The 15,115-nt window shown below is 37.2% G+C and overlaps 1 protein-coding gene across 1 annotated transcript; it reads right to left on the bottom strand.

Annotated features, from left to right (window-relative positions):
- Positions 1-1,135: 1,135 nt before the first annotated feature.
- On the bottom strand, positions 1,136-6,082 carry LOC149800047 (uncharacterized). The gene is made up of 2 exons (XM_089957176.1): positions 5,844-6,082; positions 1,136-3,253 (listed from the first exon to the last, which is right to left on the bottom strand). The coding sequence occupies exon 2, from the start codon at positions 3,209-3,211 to the stop codon at positions 1,211-1,213; it is 2,001 nt and encodes a 666-aa protein (XP_089813302.1). The 5' UTR covers positions 3,212-3,253; positions 5,844-6,082; the 3' UTR covers positions 1,136-1,210.
- Between the last annotated feature and the right edge of the window lie 9,033 nt (positions 6,083-15,115).

Below are 15,115 nucleotides of genomic sequence, written 5' to 3'. Positions count from 1 at the left end.
GACATTCAGTTACTTACTTTTAATAAATTTGTTGATAGTAAGATACTTACTTTTAGAGACATTCAGTTAGTAACATTTAATAACATTATTGATATACAATAAATTACCTTTATTGACAGTTATTTACTTTAAGCGGCATTAACGTAGGTAACCTTTTTTCCTATCTAAAATTATCAGTTTTTGTGCAGAATGTGTGCTTTTATTGCCGTCATTCAGCAAGGAACTTGTGATATCTCAAACAAAATCATAAAATCAGACACATAAGAAATATATATTTATCACATTCAGCTCAGTTACCACCATGCAAATAATAGATTGTTGTTGCTGTTGTTGTGAGCTTAGCGTCACATGATAGGGTATACATGGCGACCAGTATATCTAATGGGGAAGAACCCGGGAAAATAAACGCTAAGAACCACCGACCGACGGGAAGCTACTGACAGGCTTTCTCAGATACTCACTCTCGAACCCACGCGGACAGGTGGGAAAGAATACAGATACACAAGAAGAGGAAAGACAAAGAGAATATCCACCAGCTTGAAATTAAAATCATGTTTATGAAATTTTTAAAAAGCAGATTAAACCAATAATAATAATAATAATAATAATAATAATAATAATAATAATTATTATTATTATTATTATTATTATTATTATTATTTCTCTGGCCGCAATACGTTCTATGGGCCAGATATAATCTTCAGTGGTCAAATTGATATGCCGATACAAAAATTCTGAAGTAGGCTGTATCACTGGAACGAGAAAGTTCAATCGATGCAGAAATGTATAGTCAATATTAGTCAGTTTTAAAGTTACTGACTTCCATCATCCATACTGAAATCCTAAAATTAGCATTTACAATACTGCTACTTCTACAACTACTACCAGGGTCGTCGCACGTTTGCCCCCTCGGCCATCCCCCACCCACCAGCAAACCTTGTGGGAGGGGGGTGCCTGATGCCCAGGGCAGTTGCCCGTTTCGCTCTCTCATTACGGCGGTTCTGACCACCACCACCACTACAAGGATCAAATCATAATGACGTTTTATAAAGTGGGACAGTAAATGGAAGTTCAATTATCATTAGAAGCATCTTACTGAGGCTAAATTTTATTACATAATAACATACCAGCTATTTACGAGCAAGTAAACCAACAATAATAGAATAGATAATCGACGTTGAAGGTGCGTGTGAAGATTAATATCTATAATTTAGTAATAATACATATTCCTGCAAACACAATACTGTCTTAAATGCGGGGCTTGCATGAAAATACATTTGGGAGCATCGCCATATTTATTGATTCGGCTTACTTCGCTTTCACTGACATGATATGTTAGAGTTTCAGTGTTATACCGTACAGTCGCCTCAAATAGACCATTTCCTGGAGTAGTGTAAAAAGTCACCTGGTACAACATTTGCTGCGCACGCATCGTGTCGTTCAAATCAGGCTCGCGACCATCCAAATCAAGACTTTTACGGAATCGGAGAACTTCGGCACTTGTCGTGACCTTTGCTGCTTTAACGACTTTGTGTAATTGTAACTCGTAACAGGCGGACCTGAATCTTTTTGTTAGTTCATTGAAAAAATTAACTGCACTTTTTACAGCATACAAAACATGCGTATCGTTGACGTTTACTGTCACCCAGGGCATGCATGCACACCAGTGAGGTTCCACGTGCGCATCTTTACACGTTCTTGTGACTGGAATGCGCCTCAACAAAGAAATTCCTCTCTTAGATGTGTCACCATTTCCACTCCCATTTAATATATCCGTAAATGTTTCATGAATGTCAAATGGTGTGACTAACAGTTTTGTATTATGATGAAAATTATTCATTAACGTTGGATATTTTTTGTAAAATAATGGCGGAAATCGGAAGCCGAAATATGGAAGACGCTCCTCCAGTTTGCCCTGTTCTGTATTTCTGAAGGAGTGAAAACGGGAGCCATGATCGCTCATCATCACTAGAACTGTGTTTTTCAAATGTCCATTTTTATTGAGATATTTTAAGAAGTCGAGGATATCATCATCGAGTAGTCTTACACGGTTGTTATCTTCATGGGAGAGCTCGGAATTGAATACAAAGGAAAACTTAGGATAATGTTCATATATGGAAACAAACTCTTTAATCCAGTTCAACATCACCACGTGCCTTGGCTTGGATCCTAAACAGTATGGCTTAAAATGACCATAGTTTGGAATGGCGGCCAGAAAGAATGGTCGTAAGTAGTGTTGAACAGGCTGCTTTTTGAATCCCATTAATCGCAGATTAAATGTACCTATGTGAGCCATATCTTCACCCCACTGTGTAACATAACCATGTTCTTTGAATGCCTTAAATATGAATGGGAAATTATCTAACGAAACAGCATTTAATTTTCCTCTCCTGGCTTCTGGCAGTTCTATCTCTGTTCTTCCAGTGAGAATTGGGAATAAAGCTTGCGTAGTTCCATCTCCAACAATATTGTACCCTTCCAATATCCTGCCTCCTAGAACTGACGTAAAATATTTGTGTGTTTTTGGAAGCATTCGAAGCCACATATGTCTGGAAACGGAATCAAGCCCGAACATTAGAACGTTTATTTTCCCGCCTTCAATAGTGAACGTTCGCATCTTTCCGATCTGATCTTCTACTTCCGGAGTGATGGATATGGCGGCATGGATGTTGGCATACTTCTTCCCGTCGGTTGCCTTACATACGACCTTGAATGCGTCCGTCATTAAAAGAGATCCATTCAACATTGGAAAAATCTTTTTGCTTGTATAAATGGCATCGTCACTATCGTCTGCTCGAATAACAGGCATGTAAACGCACAATATACGGCCATGTCTCTTTTCTGCTTCACTAGAAATGAAAAACTTGCCACCACCTGTACTAATCCAGTCACCTTCGTTTTCTTCGTTGCAGACGATTGGTGAGACATTGTAAATATGTGGATTAATATCTGAACTGTTCAAGGAAATTATGGGATTTACACAACCTTTTCCTGTCCGAGGATTTGCAACGTAATGCAGTCCTGCAGAAGTCCCCCTTTTGCCTGATTTCCCTGTAGACTTATTCAAAATGATTACGCCATCTTCTGCACGGAAGTACAAAGACCAGTATAAAACTAAGAAAGCACAGACAAACAAAAGTAGTATTAGGCACCGTCGTTTACCAAGAGGTCTTCGACAGCAAAATCGTTGGTAAAAGGGGTATAGACACATTCTACAACAGTAGGTAAAAGGTCTGTTCGTGTAGAGAGATACCTGAAAAATAATCATGTATAAAATAGTAAGAAGGTTACATTTACTGACACCAAAAATAATAAAATTGATACATCAAGATTAATCAAGCATGACATCCACATTTTATTGAATTCTCTATTCTCTCATTTTCCTGTTTCTGTTACCTCTTACACCCTCTTGCTTCTACTTTTGAAACTGTCTGTTCTCTCTCTCTCTCTCTCTCTCTCTCTCTCTCTCTCTCTCTCTCTCTCTCTCTATATATATATATATATATATATATATATATATATATATATATATATATATGAAGAAACGAAGGTGTTGAAGTTTAAGGAACACGAACAGAGTTTGATATCTTCCCGACTGCCTTAACTGTAGCACAGAGCAATACAGATCTGGATACTTTATTCGATAATTATTTCTGTGTATAATGAACACCAACCTGAATTTGAACTACATTTTAATCAAAACCATTCATATATGCAGACAGCAGTATTAAGGATCTGAGATATTTTCTTGAATGCAAGTGTATTTAGTATTGGACTATTACTGTGCGAAACCAACCATGGAGTGATGCATATGACTTACGTGAGGAAACGTTTAACATTTTCTCAGCGTTTTATTATGTCAGGAATTTAGAAATACTTATGCCATTTATCTACACAGTATGCAAAGCCTAATATGGATAGAACATTACCAATGGGATGCATGGCTAATGATAGATACCAAACGTTCTATGAAACTCGGTGATTATCATGCCATATTTGCGACTAAACAGTCTGCCCATATGATTCCAATTCGAACGCCATGTTTCATCACTGTGCAAGACACGTTTTTCCCGCGATATAACCTTATATGTGTCGATCTGCTGTTAGAAACTACACCCACAAAAAATCCAAGCTAAACAAGCGTGTATTATGGACTAAATTTATATCTTCGATCACGTTACTAAATTTAGATAATATATCTTAGACACTAAGGGATATTTCGAAAAGATCAATCTGATATGGAAGTGAAGATCAATGACAAATGTAACTTTGGATATAATATTTCGCTTCCTTGATGGAGGCCAGCTTTCAAAACTGCTGCCATAAAAAAACCTCCGACACATGGCTAACGATTTCCACGCGATTTAAAAGCACAATCATTTGTATTTCGCAAAGTGGTTGCAAAATAATAATAAGCGTAATATAAGATTGAATAAATCAGACAAAAACATGTGCGTTTGTGTGTACGTATGCATGTGTGCGTATGTATGTATGTATGTATGTATGATGTTATTTTATCTTCAGCAGAAATTACATCAGGTTAATGAAATTCAGGATAATACAAGATCATGAAACACAACAAAGAATCAAAATGACGAAATTAAATAGTAGTAAGTCAGCTAATATATTGACAAAACGTAATATCTAATTAGATGCAATCATACAAATATGTAGTCAGAGCAAACTAAAATTTGGCTTAGAAAGACACTAATCTTATTTGAACATTAGCTTGATGATGGTAATGATACAACGAATGTCCGTACTTCTGCATAGTTACCTGGTTATCATTAACTTTGAAATATTAAAGACAAAGAAATGAAAAATGTACACAAGTGGTAACAATATGCGTATTTCTTACTATATGATAAATGCATGCATGGATATATGCTTGTTTGCGCATGTGTATATAAGTGTGACTAACTGACTTACAGACTGTATTACCTCTACATCATGTTAATCGAAATACAGATAATACAAGATAATGAAACACGACAAAAAACCGAGAAGAAATACCATAGACATACTCTGTCAACTAAGATAATAATACATACAATCATATTTTTATATCTATGAAATTTTGAAGGAAAATATTTTTTGGTTTAATATGGCCCCAACCTGCTTTACTTTACACATTTGCCTGGAAATATTAATGATACAGCGCATGTCAGGACATCAGTTATATACTGTTACTTTATTAACAAAAAATGTGGAATGGGGACGACACAACTTTGTTTGTGTGTTTGTAATATACTGGGAATTATGCTATATTTAGCTCTAAAGCTGGTGACTGATAAGTTAAATCAAATATACACATCTTGTCCGACAAAATAGAAAGAGAAACTCATATTCAAAAATATTAACCTCTTAATGCTGAGCGTCAAGCGCGGCAGCTTTTAGTACCAATGTTGTAAGTCTTAGGTATGACTAAGCCGGGGATCGAACCCAAGACCTCCCTCGCTCTAACCACTAGGCCACCGGAGCGATACGGCGTGTGTGCGTGCATGCATATATGTGTGAGTTCTGGGACAATCCGCTAATAGAGCTTTCAGAATAGTTTATCATTGATAGTGTATGATTCTGACCAACGTTTTTGCACAGCACTATAGTCCTTATTCCTACATTGAATGTTCTCCTCTTCTTTGATGGCTCTTTGAGGCTAGAAATAATACTGCAGAACACTAAAGACGTGTGGTGAGGTATTATTGATTTTGTCAAAATGCGAGCACTGTAATCAATAATGGTGTTGGCAATATGCGGATCATATTACTGTATTGAAATAATAACGATATCTGGAAAAAGTACAGTGTATAACAAATTAGACATCAAAGTAAATTAGTGCTTACCGATAAACGAGGTTGTATAACAGGCAGTCTGATTTTCAAGCTGTACAGGCAGTTTTCTCCCGAAGTGGAAAATGTCCGCACAGCAAAATTCACAGATGGCAATATTTTGCTAGCTGGTATTGATGTATGAAGAAAAGGAGATTCTGTGGGGACTACATGTGTAATTTAGGCTACTGATATTTGGCCAATTCCATTACGTTGATAGCTTCAAGACTGGCAAAGTCTCTGCGACACGTAAAGCGTTACTGTATTACACATACAAAAATGCAATGAATATTACTTTATTGATTTCGCAAATGTCTTGGCTCTAACATTAAGCTAATACAATCAGCCTTGCAATTTTAAACGCACAAGTCTAGGAGATAAATAGAACCGTATTACCCTCATAAATTATTGCAAGTACGGGATTACTCGTTGTTAGAACTTAACAACTTAGCAAATTGTCATAATCGATGATCCGATTACTTGATCCGATCTATAATCGATTAATAACTGATTAATTTGTCCACAATATATCTTGCTAAATCCTGAGATATTTTGTTTTCTCAAAGCATTATTTCCAAAACAGTGAACAAAGTACATAATTCAATTTCTCCATATTGCAAATATGTAAATTGTATTCAGATAATTGGATATTATAAGGAAGTGACCAGGACTAGACAAAATACCTTGATCGGATTAGCACTATTAGGAATACTATCAAAATAACGGTCAGAAGGAAAGTTTTTTTTGTTGTTGTTGCAATCAGCTCAATACAAAAACAACGAGTGGAGGTCCTAATTTTGTAAAGAAATTGAACACAGAAGGTTCATCAGAGGTATGTCTAAAATCGCAACCATATGTTAACCCTGCATAGGACGGTAATGTGTTTCCTACGTTCAAAAAATTGCTGCAAAGCGGATCGACAAAACCGAGTTAAGACATCTAGCAGAAAGGCAGCATAAATATCCACTGTTGTACAAAAAACAGTACGTTCGTGATACTATATACAGGTAAACAATATCCATAATTAAATCATTTGATCAATTAAGAAGCAGCAATTGGTATATAAGTTTCAAATTGGGATGAAACAGTTGCAGACAGAAGAATGTGACTGAGGTGTGGCGGGGAAACAATTGGCAGTGGTGAAAATTCCGACTGTGAAATAGGCAGGAAATTCATTTTGTATTCAAAGTCAATTAACGGCATAAGAAACGTTGCCTAATGCTTGTTTGAAGTACTACAAAGCAACAACAGTAGGGTTACCTAGAATTTGTTGGCATTATAATAAGTGGTTTCTGAAAATAGCTCGGTAGGTGGTTTCTTTCACAGAAGATTATGTCATTTTTTTAATCCTAGCATTATCTGACCCGTTATTTGCATTTTTGATATAAGGGTATAAACTAAGTAAAGAGCTGGATTATACATGTTAAGCTATTTCAATCACCAAATTAAAGCAGCTCAGAAACCGTCAATCCAGCTCCCCAAGCCCAAGGGGCTGACGATAATTTTCTGGCCAGTCTACATGGTCAGTATTATCTCGGCTATTGGTCCATGGGTTCTGATGCAAGAGACGCGAAATGATTTCTAATTTAGGTTATGATTGGTTTAATTAAGCTGACTAACAATTCATGAATTCACTGATATGTGCTGCTACCGGTTCCTTCATATGGGGGGAGGGGTCTCATTTTTGCAGAGCGTTTCGGCGCTAACCCACAACGCTCTGCAAGGAAGCGTTGATTGAGGCTATCAAAATAAATTCCCTTGTCTGCGCTCTGTAAGCCATATGAATCCCAAGGTGCGTCAAAAGGTCTGTGCTGCAAAACCACGGCATCCTATTTCTAACGACAGATTCTAGGCCTTCCATCCACTCTGCTGGCACTCACAAATGAATGGCTGATACTTGTTAAATTTTCTCTCATGGGCCTCCTCCATTTTGAGCTTCCCATGGCACTGCCAGTTCCAACAAAATTATCTGCTTGGTATCTCTTGACCACAGTATAATATCAAATAGGATGCTTGTTTTACAGAAGTTCTTTGGGAATTACGATCATCCTCTTACACTTGCATACATTTCTCAGTCATGCGCTGTTGTCAAGATGCCTCTTGTTTAAGTCTTGTGCCTTTGTATATCTCCTCTTCTAACAAAGCTAACAAAGTTCGGACCGTGTTTCGTTTGATGTTTATTTCTCCTAGATATATCCATACTGGACGCAACCTGAGCAAACACCTGGTCATGGTGCAAGATAACGACCGCCTATCAGAGCTACATTGCAGTATGACAGCACATGCAATAAATAAGTCTGCAAAGTTTACAGTTTTGGTCATCGGTTAGTCCCCGTGCATTGAACTTGGTTGGTGTATGGAGAATATCATACACTTAGCGTAAGAGAACAAGTGGATTTTTGAGCATGAACTCTCCAAATGTCGCTCTATGACAGTCGTTGGGACCTTGCACCCTCATAGCGTAGTCAATCCAAATGCTTTCCCGCGCCAACAGCGTTAACTTGCCTGTCGTCCTCTTCTGGAAGAGATACTTTGTTTCTGAACCAGGATATGCGTCCATCTCTTTGTGTTTGGTGCTTGCCTTGTAGGTCTTTTCAGATTTAACAGCATCAATTTTCGTGTTGCTACTGTACCCTTCTCATGAGTGCCTCAATATGTATTCTACCTCTTGTACTGAAGTGGTCAACTGATATGTGGTAGAATACCACGCTGTTAAGATCGGGTATTTTATTTCTCAGGTAGCCCACTCTTGTCTGCTGAATCCATCACGTATCTGGCTTATCGCTTCATGTATTCCACACTCTCACTGTAAATTCAAAGAGTTCTTAAACCCTTTGCCTAGGCCTTTAACTGGTTGCTCACTCAGTATCTATCATGGTCCTCCCTTTCTTCAGGACCAGACTCCTTGGACGTAATGACTTCTACTTCATTCTATCTCAGTCAATCAGGTCAACTTCTACATTCTGGGTTTGATTTTGATTTAATTGTCATATCATTCATGAAGGCCATGGTAGGAGGCTGCCGAATTACAGATGACATAATTTGTCCTTGGCTCATCTTCTCTGCTCATTTCACAAAGAGATTCGTTGAAGATTAACGTGCACTAGCGAAATGGTACAGCAAGTTATGATGCTAGCTTCTTATCTCTGCTACGTTGTTGTGCATTCTGAAGCGGTTCAACGAATATTGAAGTTATCTGTGTAGTGTTGAAGCATGCCCTTGAACTTCTCTGTTATATGATACTCTCGATTCAGATTGTATAATACTGCAATATGCTTTGGCGCCGTCTAACCACAACACTGTCAGATCGCCTTTTTTGTTTTTGGCATATTAGATTCCTGATGAATTATCCCCCTTCGGAATAAAGCAGCAAATGGTCTGCCTCTTATCCGTATGAACTTTATTATATTCCAAAATTTACTGGTTAGCCTTTGACAGTATTTGTAAATCTTGTAAGAAACACCTTTTGGTCCAGGAGCTGATGTTACCATTTCTCCTTGCAATCTTGGTTATGAACTCTCAGTTTGAAATGTTGTACTTCTGGATTTGTAAGTTGGGTCTAATCTCCAAGTGTCTTTCTCTCTGTTTGGATCACTGTGGGTGTCTCTCTGACCTTTTAGCTCCTAGCAGCTTTCTGATGAAGCCAAACGGACTGGTAGTGATGTGTGCTCTCTTAAGCATACACTCCATTCCGTTCTTTCTGATGTTATCTATTTACTCACTGTCTTCAACATTTTACATGGGTTATCTCCGAGGTCACTTGGCCCCTTTATCACTTCATTCACTGTATCGCGATACCTTCTTATCAGCCGCAGTTGCTCTACTCTCATGTTTGCAATCTCCCGAAGACTACTAGTTTAATTTGGCAATGTATGTATCTCCTTCTTTCTCTTATATCTCAAACCGATAGTTTTCTATAATGTACACAATGGCTATGGCTTTCACCTTTCTGTTATCACATCGTGCCCATGTTACTTCCAATACAAAAAAAAAAATACAAAAGAAAATCTAAAACAAAACTTACAGTATTGTGAATGAAATCCCCCATAACCGTAAATTTTCTATCACAAGTAAAAAACGCATAAATTATTCGGAATGAATTCCAGTAGTGTTCCGAATGAATTCCAGCCTGGAATGTGCCTGTGTCGAATAGTGCTGATGTGTGACAGTCTTCTTGTATCACAGAGATATAATCCAAAATGCCTTTGAATGAATACACAATAATTCTAAAATACGTATTTAGTCCGAAAGTATTACTGGGCACTTTTTAATTCCAGTGAATAATTTAAATAAATTCTCTCACATTCAATCATATCCAAAGACTAATCCAACTACAAAAAAAGCTAAAGTAGAAATAAGGAATTGTAGCTTTCCTCTCTTTAATACAGAAAAATAAGACTCAATAAAAGAGTCAGTATGATGGTTATTTCATTTCCAGAACATTGCAAGCTGTAAACAATGACAGGTCTCTTAGAATTTTCTTTAGTAAAGAACATGAGAAACAGCAGGTACACCAGGGATTCCCAGGGGGCATAACAATTTCTTGAACTGAAACTCAAGTAAACATGTTTACCTACAAATAATAATAATAATAATAATAATAATAATAAATATGCAATCTATATTCATAGACACATATTAGTCAGGCAATATGTCACTTCTAAAAAGGTCAGACATCAGTCAGGTTGACCCAACTCCTACCATCAGTTATTGAGAGAGGTCAATTACACAATACAAATTAAAATCATATAGCATATATCATGGACAAAGGCCACCAGACAATACAAATTAAATATTCATAACATTGGTCTATATCCTCATCAAATTGTCTCCATGCAGTTTTGTTTGAACTTAAAGCCAATTTCACTCTTATTTACTTACAGCCCTTCCCTGAGTATCCAACTCCGATTTCCCTCTCAAATTCACCGAAGCATCTCTATTCTCAACCTCCCTGCTCAACTCGTTTCATCATCATCTAGCCCTTAGAGGTGCTGGACACAATGGTGTGTATCATAGCCCATCTCCTCCTCTGGCTCGCCAGGTAGCCCTGTGCATTATACTAGTTTCTGGATTGGAGAGAGCGCATCTTGGGATTGAGAAGTTTAATGCCCTCTCATTTGTATCCATGACCTGACCGTTTGTCGCTTACATTTTCGCCCTCTAGCACGACCTCTGGGGTGTCTAATTTAACAATCTAATATATATATATATATATATATATATATATATATATATATATATATATATATATATATATATATATATATATATCGCAATAGCTCCAAGTAGATCCTCTCGGCTAGCGTGGGTACGTGGGAAAGCCTGCCAGTAGCTTCTCGTGGGTCGGTGGTTCTTCCCTGGGTTTTCCAGGGTTCTTCCTCCACCAGTTATACTGGCCGCCATGTATAGCATATCTTGTTCTGAAATATGGCGTTAAACCCTAGAACAACAACAACAACAACAACAACCATGTAGATCCTCTAAACTAAGCTGACAGAATCAACAAAATTATGCAGGTCCGCTAACGTCTTTCGAATCCACGTGGATACCTTTTTTCAGTCCGTTTTGTAGTATCATTTCACGAAGTGTGTATCGCACAATGACAATATAAGTAATATATTCCACACCAGTATAAAACTGATTGCAGCCCTCCTTCATTTCCCTTTGTCGTTGTTGGACAATGTTGACAATAGTTAAAAAAAATTCAACTACTTCAAGACATGTTGGAAGTGGCAAGGATGGGTTAAATTCAATACTTTGAAAATCCATCGTGTTAAACACAACCACTTTCATCTTAAGTCTGTAAGTCTTGCATATGGTTGTCATTATATAGATTGGGATTCATATCAATAATTGAAAACTTAATTATGTTCAGAGCCAAGAACAGCAGCAGCAATAGTCATCCTTGAATTCAATATACAGACGGGATCCAGATTACCTGTCTATTGCTCCATTTACACCACTGAATTCTGGGCTTTACTTGAATCACTACAATGGATCAAAGACAACCAAATACCTAAAGCAGTCATTATAAGCGATTCCCTAAGCGTTATCAAATCGATTCAAAATCGCAATACACACTCTAGGGAACAATTTCTCGACAGAGCATGCCAATTAATCGACGATATCACCACAGCACATAAATTAGTCGAGCTCATGTGGATACCGTCGCACATTGGAATCTCTGGCAACGAAACAGCAGACAAAGTTGCAAAAACCAAACTAGGCGATCAAAACTCTATCAATCTTAACTATAGCTCTACAGAAGCAATAGGCTTCGCACAAACATATTTAGACCAAACACGGCAAGATTTTTGGAACTCCTCCACAAAAGGTAAAAAGCACCATGAAACCCAGAAAGACGTAGATAGCAACATACAGCTACCTAAGGGTACCTATTTAGAACAGAAAACCATAAACAGGATAATAACTGGAAAAACTAAACTAGCAAGCAGTTTTGGAAGGTTTATAGGACCCAAACCAGCAACCATTAACTGCTTTAACTGCCACACCACCGAAGATCTACACCACGTATTCAATATATGCCCAAAATATCAACCCGCTCGGAAAATATTTATCAAAAACCAAAAAGAGATTGGATCACCACACACATACCCAGAGTTACTTATGGACTCTAATAAAAATAAACAATCAGCATATAAAAATATAAATCAATTCATAGACTCAGCAGGACTTAGGAACAAAATATAATTACTATCCCCACAAAACCAAAAGAACCAGTAACTAGCTAAATAAATTTAGAAGCCGCCACATAAAAACCCATATCATTCAATTTTATAAAAGTATTAATAAATAATTCACTTACGAAGCGCCTATAACAAACTAAGGAAACCGCAAAATCGGATGTCCTAACGAACCGAGTAGTCAGCTAGGATTCCGGTCCTAGATGTCCTTAACGAACCGTGTAATCAGCTAGGACTCCGGTCTCTTGCTAAATAAAGTATAAATAACATTCAGTCTCTAAAAACATTAATTAATAAATAACTTAAGTAGGCAATATCTAAAAACTGAAAAATAACATAACGTAGGAGGCACACACTAAACACCTCGACTAGTAATACCATAATAACCTTGAAAATCTCTCTTCAAACATGATTTCTACTAAGAACCTCTATAAACAGCATAGAACATCCCCCCCCCCCTTTTAGAACATTTTGAAGAAGAAAAAAAAATCGAAAAAAAAAAAAATCGCAAGAAACACCAGGCAAATGCAACAAGAAACCAGCGATGTAAAGCAAGCAGGACCGTTCCCGAGCTCTCCTTCCCACTAATGACAGCCAACCATTCAACTGTAAGGGACCTTTATGGACCCACAGATTGAGGCCAAACTATCAGGATTCCTTGAATCCATAAAAGTCTGGGGGAGGTGGCACCATTCCCTTCCCCAGGAACAACTAGCAGGCTGCGGTGCAGTCAGAAAAAAATGGCACATGCACAATTGTGCGCACGCCACTATAATTAAACTCAACAACAACAATGTTCAAAGCAATGCAAGTTAAGTTTGGTGGATTCGTACGAGTTTCCATCGCAGTTAGCGAACTCAGTACGATTTGCACAATCATATTATTCCGCTCACACCCTTATGAAATGATGAGCATATATCCATCAATATTTATGTACACATTGCCACCCTCATCACATTATTTTCCCGAAAAGTCAAGCTTATTTTCGTCCTACACAATATTCATTTTTATTCACATGTGTAATTTCCGCTAGTGACCTCCAATCTCGCGTGAATACTTCCACAAATGGCAGATAAAACCCGCAGAATATCTCTATACACGCTCGTTCAAAGGCTGTTAGTTGCCCAAACTAAAGCTTGCATACTGAGGGGTTGTATGGCTGCATCGCCCCCACCCGCATGTACGGGTGGAAAGTGGTGGGGTCAACTGTGGTGTTGTTCCAATTAGTCTTTCCAAGTAGTCACTGGTGTCTCCAGATATGGCAATATATAAATACGGTTGTGTACTGCCACCGGTTCATCAGATGGGGATGCCCTTTCCTAGAACGTTTTTGGCTGACCCACAACGCTCTAAATGGGCGCCCCGACTGAGTTGATCACAGTCAGCCCGCAACCGAGTAGTTTTACCATCGCTTTGTATCTTGACAAAGAGAATGTAAGTGCATACAATTTGTAAAAAATAATGTACATGTGTTGAGACTTTCATAAAAAGTGGGTTATTTTCACTATCATCTAATATAAATCAAAATTGAATTAAATCCCTACTCTCCATTCTGATATTTTATTTTATAATTTTAAGATGGAAATTGATAGAAACGTTTTCACTCTGTAAACCACTATGTCTACTCATATTTGGATCGTGAGTGCCAAGTGCAAATTTTCAGTTAAATGCTTTTCTAATGTGAATCACATTCTCTCCCCTTCACGACAAGCATAATTTAGAGATACAAATGATTACGTGACAGAAGTCTATTTTGCGTATCAATCAGTATTTTTCTATTTGGATGGTTGATTATTGCATATAGGTTGGTTGCATCTCGACATAGGTTACATGGATGAACTGAGACCTAGATTCGTACTAGAGTCCTGGAGATATAGATAGAAGAGAATCAACATTTATTATTATTATTCCTATTGTTTTTGTTTAATATCAGTCTCCAGATCCAATGTATTTTGATTTAATTTGAGAGGAAGAGTTTATTGAAATTATTTATTGAATGAGACAGTGCTAATATGACTGTTCGGACACAATATATTTTTGGATTATTGTGAATTCATTCAAAGGAGTTCTGGACAGTGTCATTGTGATACATTAAGACTGTTGGCACTTAAACCTGGAATTCACTCAGAACATTATTCTTTTGGACCTGTTATGGAACTATTAGGATTATCTTGGATTCAGTTTATAATATTTTATGTCCTCTTAAATGTTCATTTTAGCATTGATATAATTAGATTATTTGTTAAGGTTTTACAAAAATATTGGCTTTACATTTTATGTTGATTAGTTTAAAACCATGAAGTCGTAGCAGGTGCCTGCGAGGAAATTTAACAGTGCAGGTTATAATTTTGAAAGTTTAGATTGACAAATAACGCTATCAACGATATTGATATTGTCCATCAGTATCTACACAGAGCTGGAGAGTTGATTTATCAGACTAAGTATGATACACAATGTCCTATGTCAGAAATGATCATGGGAGTGATCTGAGGTAATTTTTTTACTCGTGATATTTTTCCTTTAGGTTATTGTTTTTTATTTAACACCTGTAATGTAGATAAGCCAACTGATTACAATGTCTGG

This window comes from Sinohyriopsis cumingii, chromosome 5 (genome assembly GCF_028554795.1).
Source record: "Sinohyriopsis cumingii isolate HCF-2022 chromosome 5, ASM2855479v2, whole genome shotgun sequence".
NCBI classification, from domain to species: domain Eukaryota; kingdom Metazoa; phylum Mollusca; class Bivalvia; order Unionida; family Unionidae; genus Sinohyriopsis; species Sinohyriopsis cumingii.
This window is presented reverse-complemented; position numbering and strand designations above follow the sequence as displayed.